An 11,015-nucleotide genomic window follows, 5' to 3' on the forward strand; every position below is an offset into this window, starting at 1 on the left:
CAGTTCTCCATAAACTGCCTCATTCTTCAAAGAGAAATAAAACTCAAGCCAGAGGTTGTGCTCCTCCTTCAACATGACTGATGCCTTTGGAAGAGTTGTGCACTTAATGATGAAGTACAGCAGTATTTAAGCCCTTTTTTTGGACAGATACTGATCTCCTGCTGCTTTGTTCTTGCTTTTACAGGTAGCCAAGGTGCTATGGTGGTATTATTTTTCTAAAGTAATTGAATTTGCAGACACTATATTCTTTGTACTGAGGAAGAAAAGCAGCCAGATCACCTTCCTCCACGTGTACCACCATGCCACAATGTTCAACATTTGGTGGTGTGTTCTGAACTGGATACCTTGTGGACAAAGTAAGTCTCTGTTCAGTCCATCACCTGAGGGATGCACCACCAGCAGCTGGAGGGAAATCATATCATTGTGCAAAGCCAGTCCTTCCCTGTGTTACAGCACAGCATAGTTAAGGTTCACAGCTTATCATTCAGAATTGTTGAACACGTGCAGATCTCAGTGAAATTAAAAGCAAGGTTAAAAGGTCAGGGCAAAAAAAAAGTTGAATGTTACGTCCTCAATTCTCCACTTAGCTGCCACAACTGCTCATATTTACATTTCTTCAAACAACTTTTAGACAGGGTGATGCTACTGAACGATACACAAAAGTTCAAAACTACTACTTGAATTCTGAACAGGGCAGCTCTGTCTAGTGGGTGCTGTCTTATACTTCACACTGAAATGACAGAAACATCAGACTTCTGAGAGTCATTATACTTGGATCTAACATATTTTACAACACTAACCTCAGAGAGTGGTAAGGCACTGGCATAGGCTGCCCAGGAACGAGGTGAAGTCGCTGAAGTTCCTGGAGGTTTCAAGAACCACTTGGATGTGGCACATGGGGACATGGTTTAGCAGATATGGTGGTGATGGACTGATGGTTAGACTGGATGATCTCAGCAGTCTTCTCCAACCTTAATGATTCTACAATTCTGCAATTCAAAGTGACTTAGCTTTTAAGACACTGCAACAATCTTCATCTCCCCTGCTGAGGTGGGGAAGGACTACAGACCATTTACCAAAGGGTAGGTAACTATTTCAAGTGTCTCGTAACACACTTTTCCAGGGCTTAGCATAAGTGGAGGCTTCCTGCAGCCGTATCAGAGTTCCTAAGAAAATTTAGAAAATAGGAAAATTAGCCACTGAATAATACAAGAGCAATGCTCAGATAAAGTCACAGCAGGTAAGCTTCATTCAGAGACAGGGTAAAGCACTCACTGCTGCATCAGAATGGCAAACTGAGATGCACCCGCAGCACAAAGTGAAGATTACTCAGCAATGCCTCCTGTGTACAGTAATGACATCTTGTCACTTTTTAGCAGTTTATATCGTAAAATGCTTTCTGCATTGCATTTTTATAGGTTTCTTTGGACCCACTTTGAATAGCTTTATCCACGTGCTCATGTACTCCTATTACGGACTGTCAGTCATCCCTTCTATGCGAAAGTATCTGTGGTGGAAGAAATACCTCACTCAGGCACAGCTGGTATGTATCCACATTACTTTCACTTTTAATTGACAGAAATGCCAGAGGGGGCAAAAGGAGTGGCAGACAAATACTGACACTTGTAGCATTAAATTATAACAAAGCTATTATGAAGATTCATTCATTAGTACAGCCCAGTAAAATTGAGTAACTGGAATGATGCTCAAAAATTGACAGTTTTTTTAATATATTATTGGTGTCTCATTCAAGTGAGAAAAAATAGATTCCTCCTAAGATATGTAACTACAGTACAACTACAAAATAGAGAATAACATAAACAGTTTCTAGACAACAAGATGGAAGCTGTGTTTCACAGCTCTAAACATTGACAGCCCCCCTTCTCTGCCATTATTACTTTGTTTTTCCCCATCCCTGACTAACCTTCTTGCACCTCAGATTTCCTTTTTTCTGTTCAGACTTGTAAAGCTATTGCCTCAAGTCTCCAGTATTTTCTCAGGTTTCTGCCAAGGGACAACACCGTCCTTGCATGACACAGCCTGGAAGATATAACAATCCCTATTAAAAGAGCTTTCATTTTGCCAGCCATTTGACCTAAAAACTCCTGGAAACATCCAGATCTTTTTTTTTTTTTTTTTTAAAAGTCATAAGAGCATCATTTTAACCTAACCCTCACAATACATTCATGTGTTGAGAAAGGAACCATTTCCAATTTCAAAGAGCAGAACTAGGTAAAGTTATTTACATACGATTTAGCTGGTGTCAGTCCTTCCTTAGTAAACATTCAGGCATGATCTTTTTACTCCAGATCCAGTTTCTGCTCACCATTGTGCACACGCTCAGCGCAGCTGTGAAGCCATGTGGGTTTCCCTTTGGCTGCCTCATGTTCCAGTCTTCCTACATGGCCACACTGGTCATCCTCTTTGTTAACTTTTACATTAAGGTAAGCAGTCTCTCTCTCTATATCCCTCCTTTTGACAAGGACAAGGGGAAAACAAAACTTTTTGCACATTGCTCTTGTTGCAAACCATATGCCAAACAGGTAGAACAAGCATCAGTACCTAAAATAAGTTCATACTCACATCTATATGTGAATAAACATATTTTTAGCAAGGACTGTTCCAGCCTGCCTGCATAGATACAGCATCCAGTGGGAAAGGTTTAAAATCCTTCTTGACACCGAGAAGTATTACAGGTAATACTAGTCAGGTTACATCATGTGCAGCAGCAAAACTAATGCTGTTCCCTTAAAACGTGAAGCAAATGTATATCCACATCACCAAACACTAGGCATCTCTATTTTACTATTAACCAGAAATAATATTCAGGGGCTTTAAACAAATGCAACTAGCTACTTTAAATTTTGCTTTTGTAGACATACCAGAAAGTACCTTCAAGAACAGCTGCAAAGGAAACCCCTGTCACAACAGAAGTCAAGAATGGATTCCATAAGAACTACTTTGCTGCTTCAAATGGATTCCTGGACAATAAGAAAGCACAATAAGTACAGTACTTCCTGGGATCTTCTTTTTTCTAAGAAAAAAAAGACAAAAATGAAACAAGAGACTGAATTACAGGCTTTAGCTTAAAACCTATTTGATTACACCTATCGGTTATTTGTACCAGACACTCATTAATGTATTGCTATTTAAGTTTTAACACAATGAGTAAGTTTATTTGCTCTGTCAAAGAACACCATCAGAACAATAAGGCCAACGTCTTTCTCACATGAAAAAGAAAACATTTGTGATTTGTACTGCTGGCATAAAAACACCTTATCAACCACTGGATGGAAACATTCAGAGTCTCCAAGAGGTTAGGGCTCATCTAGACTGACACCGTGACTGCTTTCTCCTATGAAGACAGGCTGAGGAAGTCAGATTTGTTTAGCTCAGAGAAGAGAAGGTGCAGAGGAGACCTTACTGGGGCTTGCCAATACTTGAAGGGAGCTTATAAGGAGGAGAAAGGCTGACTCCTTACAGTCTGATACTGATAGGGCAAGGAGGAATGGTTTTAAACTATAAGAGGGGAAATAGAGATTAGTTATTAGGAAAGAACTCTTCACTAAGAGGGAGGTGAAGTACTGGCACAGCTGCCCGGAGAGGTTGTGGATGCCCCCATCACTTTGAGGTGCTCAAGGCCAGATTGGATGGGACCCTGTGGCAGTCCTGCCTATGGCAGAGGGATGGAACTAGATGATGTGTAAGGTCTCAACCAACCTTAGCCATTCTGTGATAAATGGATTCTGGAATAAACTGGAGCTCAGCAACTTAGAGAAGATAAGTTCTTTGAGTGTAAATGTGCACGAAGTTGACCATATACAAATACTTAATCTGAAGCAAAAGAAGTGTGCTAAAAATTCACAGAAGATGAAGAAAGTGCGAAGTAAAACCTCAAAAGGAGCCAAGTACATCATAAAGGAATTCCTGCACTTTCTACACAAGGGGAAGCAAACCAATTTCCAGCCTGCAGTTGTGATGCTATGTCTCACACACACAAAAAAAAAAAAGTTACCAGAGTTCTGCTGCTTCAATTGGCTGTTTACTTCTCACTTAAATGATTACAAATTAAAAACAGCTTAGGCTAGCTTTGGGAACATTTGCTGTGCCCTTTTCTAACCTAGCCCCCTTCAAAGTCTCTAACAAAGTAGTCACAGTCACTTGTCCTTCCCCTCTTCCACATGAAATAGTTGTGGACTCCTCCAGCCTGGTGTATTTAAATTCTCTCCACAAAAACCCCTTTGTGATCACGATAGCCCTCCCATCACCCTGTGGGGTCCCAGTTAGGAAGGAAAGGAACCACTCATGCAAAGCCATAGAATAGAACAGAACATAGAATATCCTGAGTTGGACAGGATCCTAAGCAATCCAAAGTCTTATGGGGAACAGCTGAGGGAACTGAGATTGTTCAGTCTGGAGGAGACTTCAGGAAGACCTTATCATTCTCTACAGTGACATGAAGGGAAGTTATAGGGAGGTGAGGGGCAGTTCTCCCAAGTAACTAGTGTTAGGATGAGAGGTAATAGCCTCAGGTTGGTTATTAGGCAGAGTTTCTTTTCAGTGAGTGGTTGACTGGCACAGGCTACCCAGGGAATAGGTGGAACCACAGTCCCTAGAGGTATTCAAGAAATGTGTAGATGTGTCACTAAGAGACATGATTAAAGGGCATGGTAGGGAAGGGTTGGCAGTTGGACTAAATGATCTTAGGTCTTTTCCAACTTTAATGATTTTTTGAGGATCATCAAGTCCAACTCCTGACTTTACAAAGAGCCATCCAAAAAAATCAGATCATGTGTCTGAGAGCCAGCCAGGGAACCAAACAGCAGCACAGACCCACACAGAGAGGAGGTGTTCCACCAAGTCCTGCTCCTCTGATCTTTCTCCACATCCCAAGCCAGTTTTCCTCTTGAGCTGATCTTTCACCATGGGGTTCTTGGGGACAGTAGGTGCAAAGGGAGGAAGTCTTGTCCCAGAACAAGAGGCTGGCCGGCCAGCCTAGCTGGGAACAGCATGCATGGCTGCAGCCACAACAAGTGCTTGCAGAGAGCAAGGAAAGGGCACGAGGAAGTCATACAGGCTGGGGGAAGAACAGGTGTTTGTCCAGTAGAAGCTTCCAACCTCTGCAGATGTCAGTTTAATACAAGCACCACCACTAGAAAGCGTAAAGGCAGGGGGTATCATAAGAACCAGCAAGGTAGAACACCAGGCAAATAGCTGAACCATTTGTCTATGAAAAGCAACAAACGTTTGCATGTCCAAGCATGGATATTAGGCTGAACAGAGTCCTTTTACATTTTGAAGGCAAAGTATTTAACTACCAATATGGGCAACATAAGTGTGCTAGGAGTACATTATGGACAAAGTACGTTATGGCAACAAACCTCACAGGAATTGATTATCTTTTGTTTTGCTTAAACCTCATAAAAAAAAGAAAAATAAAAAAAAAGAAAGTAAATGCCTTACTTGAAGCTCAAAGGGCTGAAGAAAAAAAAAAAGGAGGGAAAAAAAAACACCACCAAGATGGTCTCACTTTGCAGATCCAGGCTACTCAGGAAGGCTGGAATAAGATGTGTTTTAAATCCTTCAGATCTGTCTTAACATCTTCAAAATGCTGCAACTATGAAGAAAAAGAAGCAGTGACTTCTTAGACCGATTTTCCTGTAAAACATAACAATGTAAATAAACAAGTTTTAATATCAGACTGTCTCCCTTCCCTTTAAGGCACAAAACTGCTATAAGATAGTTATTTGAGACTACTTATTTTTCATAAGGTTGGAGGCCATTTGGTTCAGAGTGAGAGACATCCTCTGTAGCCACACACCACGCCCCACTCACACTCTGTAAAGCTCCCCTGTGGTTTTTGTACAGCTGTTGGCTGTGCTCTGCCCTCATTGATGGGACAGGTGGCATTTCTGCATGACTTGAATGTATACACACAATTTATATTGATAGGAGGTTTCCTAGAGCATGCAAACAAGGGATTTTTACACTTCCCCTTTGATTTTTTTCTTTTAGCAAACTGAACATCCTTGCCCACATACAGCAGTCCTACCTACCTCCTAGTAGTGGCTCAAAATGCAAGCAGGCTCCCATCTTCATTCTTTTGGTTTTTGGTTCAGCTGCATGACTTGGATGTAGGACTAGAAGGCATTTTGTGCAAGTTTGCAGACTAGACCAGAAAGAGCTGCTGATTCCATCAAGAGCACAGAGGCCTTGCAGACACATCCAGACAAACCTGAGAGCGGGCGATCACCAACAGCATGAAGTCTCTGGATTTTGCTTCGTATGATGGCATGAAGGCATAACGAGGCATATTTGGAAAACCATGGTTGATGTATTCCAAACATACTAATATGTAGAGGAAGGAGTTTGGTTTAACAGGGTTCCACAGAATGGTTAATCAGTACAGGCTTCCCTACTGGTAATACACTTTCTTGTGCCTAATACTTTTGTTACATAAAGTCTTTAAAATAGCTCACTTAAGAGTTCTACCTGGGAGAAAAAAAAGTAAATAAAGCAGCAATCAACACAGCCTGGGAAGAAGCACATGAATTTCCAGTGACTGGTACTGGTGCACAAACTTGGCAACTAGGAAACATTTTTAATTGACACGTTTCCCAGGGGGTGAGGCAGGGGGAACATCACATGGGCTTCAGTGCTTCTTTGAAATTAACAAAAAAAAAGAAATGGGAGTCTGGCCCCGTTCAGCCATGGAATTTCAAATGGGAGAGTAGAAGAAAACACTGTCATTGTCTCATACAAAAAAACCCCCACAATTTAGAGCTTTATTGTCATAAAAAATATTACAAGTTTAAAAAAAATGTTTAGCTTGCAACCAAACCATCACAAAAATACTCTCCAACTTTACTGAAGCAGTTGGAATTTTTTTAAGGGGGGCTTTAAGCCCCTGTACTAGATATAACCACAAAGAGGCGAGGTCTGTCATCACGGACAGAAAAAGCTGATGTCAGACTCAGAAAGAATAAGGTGATGTAAGAGCTGATGGTGGCAAAGCAGAACTGGTCTGAAAGCTGCTCCTACCCACACGCAAACTCATCAGGGCTTCAGGCAGCATGTTCATGGGGTACTTCAAACTGCATTCATGGAAAATGACAACCTCTGTGCGTTTGACATCTTTTTAGTCCTTCAGTAGGTGTTTTTTCTCCTCTCCTACACAAACTCTCTTCTTGTGCTGTGTTTAGATGCAATTCCCATCTGGTGTTGCTATTCTACTGGATAGGAGTAACAAGGGCCTTTTGCTGCCAACAGCAGCCTCCTCCTGTAGAGTGCTTGAGCCCAGGAAAGGGGCTCATACACACCAGCAGACCTAGAGACTCAGATACAATTCCCTTGGTTAGGTGTCAGCATCAACTACACACGATCTGTGAAAAGATCAAACATTACACTAAAGTGTCCTGCAGCAATTTTTCCAGTCATTCATCATCTCCATTGCAGTTTACAACAGTTATTTTCCTGAATGTCTACTTAACAAAACTGTGTTGGCAACAAGTTTTGAAGTCTCTTCTACTTCAAAACAAGCCAGTCAATAAAACTAGGTGACCCATCCTTCCCATAAATACATCAAAATCCCCAAATACACCCACAAGGTATGTACACAACTTCTCCACAGCCGTAATGCACTGCAAGGAATCACAATTACTAAGAAAGGAGGGCTGTTCTCAAAACGACACTGGGCTTTGGGGAATTATGCTTATCCATCTCTAAGACTTCTGGCCAACTTACAAATTCAGATGTGGCATCCACAGAAATGCCATGCACACTGCATCTATTCAGACCTAACGTTATATTTAACTATCAAAAAAAATTAACACAATTTTTACCTTACAAGGTATTGTAGATAAGACCTCTTAGATCTCCACACTCAGCCCCACTACCTGCAGAAACTTATCTATCAAACAAAACCAGCGTGTGAATTACTTGCTTGTTCAAGGCTCATACTTTCTGGCCAGGTCATCTGATTCTCAGATTGATTCTAACTTCGCCTCTCTCAGTTTTCTGCTACAGGTCTCAACTGAAAACAATCTCAAAATTATCATCTATTTCACATTGAAAGTACAGAGAGTAATGCACAAACCCTGGCCCTGCAGTTCTGGGCTCACCACATGTATGTACAGAAGGAATGAAAAGCAAAATGGAAGAGAGAAAGCTATTGAGTTTGGTTTGCTAGTTTTGGATATTAACAGCCCCCTAGGAAATGAAGAGGTAGAAAATGAGCTTTAGGAAGGTCCTTCCATGAACCCCAGAAGGCCAGGATAGAAGTCAGGCTGCTGCTGTGCACCCAGTCCCAGCTTTGCAGGGCTTCCCTTAATCAACTGGCTGTTGGGAATATTTTCTTGACTCTTGCTGACAATACATAAAAGTCAGCCTACGTGACAAGGAAGGGTTTTATTGCTGCATTTGCTTTCACTACACAAACACGTGCACCACAGCACGTGGAAATAGCCAAGGGGTAGGGCAAGCTGACCACAGGCAGGGCAAGCTTGAGTACACAACTCCTGGTCACTCTGCCTGTGTACTCCAGTTACAGAAGACAACCTGTCACAGTGCCATACCTGCAACCTTGCCAACAGGCAGCACAAGCCCTTCAGACCTTGGTTGGCCCATTTCACTACTGTAAAGCATGCAGGTAAACAAGAACTTGGCCCAGCATCATTCCCCAAAAGATACAGCAGGGCCTTTAACAGAGTTTATTATTAAGCTGGTCAAGAACTTAATTATGAAGCCGTTATCCTTAACACACACTTTCTCTCTCCAACTTTTTCCTCTGGGTACCGATGCCTTCACACATCTTCAGCAAGTGGGTGAAACCCATCTTTATTGTCCCAACTCAGAAGAACAGCATGAAAAATGAGCTTTATCTACTTCCAACAGAAAGGAGAAAAAGTAACTTAGTAATACTTACAAGAGCACCACTGAGCTGATGAAAAGCATCAGCAAGTGATAAGACCAGCTCAGAAGAAATCAAAACAAACAACAAAAAAACAGGGTCAGCAAACAGCTCTTTTGTGGGAAATTTTAGGATAACTTACACAAGGCCACTTTGCAACACATCACCTGCAGAAGCCAAGTGGACTTCGGGCCTTCAGGGGACTTTAGCTACCAAAGTGACCCAACAGCATAGGAAATGGCACAAGATGGGCTGTCCAAACACAGGAGGCCATTCCTGACCCAGATGTTGTCTATACTTGTATCTGCTGCTGGAACAAACATGAAGACCACTGGGAAAGACCAAAGCACACCCTCCCAGCTCAGGCAGTTCACAGCTTGCCAGGCTTAAGTTGCTATGCTGCTCAATAGATAACACATTTTATATGAGAGGATAGAAAAAAGAAGCACAGGGGGAGAGTCATCTAAGCCATATGGCAGCTCTTTCCTCATCCTATCCTACCCTATCAGGGAAAGCAGCCTTTTGGGGTCCAGTAAATCAATTAAAAGCAATAAAAGTTACCATTGTTGCATACATACTTCAGTGAAAGAGGCCGATTTCTCTTTTATTCAAGTCATCTGAACTGCTCAACACACCTTCCAAACTTTTTACTGACAGATTACACAGGGATTCAACAAGAAACACACTATGCACAGTTTTATTCCTCTAAGTGCCCTACCACAGATAATTACATGAGAAACATGCCTATTTTTACAGTCATAAGTGATATGAAAATGGTATTCTATCACCATCTGCCAACAGTGGGGAGATGTTGCAAGTTCTGTTTAGCTACATCTACTCCCTTGGACTCACAAAACTTAAATGCTTGGCTGCTCTAACTTGGAGAGCAAGTAAAACTACCAGAAATGATCTCAGAAATGAATGGCCATCCATTGTTATCATAGTTTGAGGGGAAAAAAAGAAAAGGATCCTTAAATCAGGGAGACTCATATCTCACTATGATTTCTGTGTCAAACCTTCCCTTTGGGCAACAAACATGCTGATGAAGGAGGTGAACAAGCCTAAGCCAGCCACGACAACATCTGTCCCAGAGGAGGTGACACTGCCCAAGGTCACAGGTTACAAAAGCAGAGTTTCAGTGACTGCTGCAAAGACCCTGCAGAGCAGCAGCAGGATGCAACATAGTCAGGTAACTAGGAACAGCCCAGAAGGAAATACAGGCAAGCCAGCAGTCCAGTTTTACACATTAAAAATGGCAGAAGGCAGACCAGTGGTCCTGGATCTGTGGGAAGGGCAGGAGTGAACAAGTCTTTGCTTTTAAATCATCTTGGAAAGAAAGAACCAGCCACCCCTTGCCACGAATGGAAGTGCAGCCTTATCTCACACCAGCCCAGGAATACTTCAGCAAAAGGAACAAGCACTACACTTCCAGGAAGCGTTTCAGCAATAGCAGCTGTGGATTTTCACTGCTCTCAATTCAGGTATGACACTGCAGCCTTTTTGAGAGGGAACAAGCTCAGCTACCTGAAGGCTTTCAGTGATGAAACAACCCTGGCAGAGCTGGACTTTTGTTATGCACACACAATGTGCACAGTGGAGATTCCCTTGACTCTAACTCACACAGCAATATGAGGTCTGTTTTACAAGGCAAGTAGGTAGAAACAGAGCTTGGAACCACCCCACATTCCCACACATTCATTAAGATGCAGCAGCACGAGTGAAGTTTGTCACAAGCTGCATTTAATGCTGCAAAGAGCAACTGCAATTTAGGAAACCAACTTGTTGAAAGAGAGGATGATGTTAAATAGTACAGTTTATCTGCTGTTCATTTTCAAGAGACCTTTGGTGTTACTTATCTAATCCTAACATTAACTTCTAGGAGAGTACAAAGTACAGCAAGCAATAATTACTGGTTTAAGAAAGAATTTCTCTAGTTTCACTTGCCTTTATGCCTGCAATGCTCCAGGTTTCTTGCCCTTTAGTTTGTAGAATGCCACCAGGCATGTGGCCAACGTCCAGTAGATCCCTTCATGCTTTCTTCTCTGCAGTCCAGAGCTGAGTGGCCAACGTGCATCAGTTTGTTGGCTGACTCATTATACTTAGTTCA

At 42.1% G+C, this 11,015-nt stretch overlaps 1 protein-coding gene across 2 annotated transcripts in view; it reads left to right on the forward strand.

The window, feature by feature from the left end:
* The window catches only part of ELOVL2 (ELOVL fatty acid elongase 2), a 37,946-nt gene extending 33,997 nt beyond the window's left edge, over positions 1 to 3,949 (forward strand). The window contains exons 5-8 of one of the 2 annotated variants that reach the window (XM_090136945.1): positions 185 to 356; positions 1,419 to 1,543; positions 2,310 to 2,444; positions 2,877 to 3,948. In XM_090136945.1, coding sequence (XP_089993071.1) covers positions 185 to 356; positions 1,419 to 1,543; positions 2,310 to 2,444; positions 2,877 to 3,005 — 561 coding nt within the window. In that variant the 3' untranslated portion in view covers positions 3,006 to 3,948. Of the gene's footprint in view, positions 1 to 184; positions 357 to 1,418; positions 1,544 to 2,309; positions 2,445 to 2,876 lie in introns of both variants that reach the window. The other variant, XM_090136946.1, reaches the window with a different exon arrangement.
* Positions 3,950 to 11,015: the final 7,066 nt, after the last annotated feature.

The sequence above is a fragment of the Phasianus colchicus genome, chromosome 3 (assembly GCF_987193195.1).
Source record: "Phasianus colchicus chromosome 3, bPhaCol1.hap1.1, whole genome shotgun sequence".
Taxonomy (NCBI): domain Eukaryota; kingdom Metazoa; phylum Chordata; class Aves; order Galliformes; family Phasianidae; genus Phasianus; species Phasianus colchicus.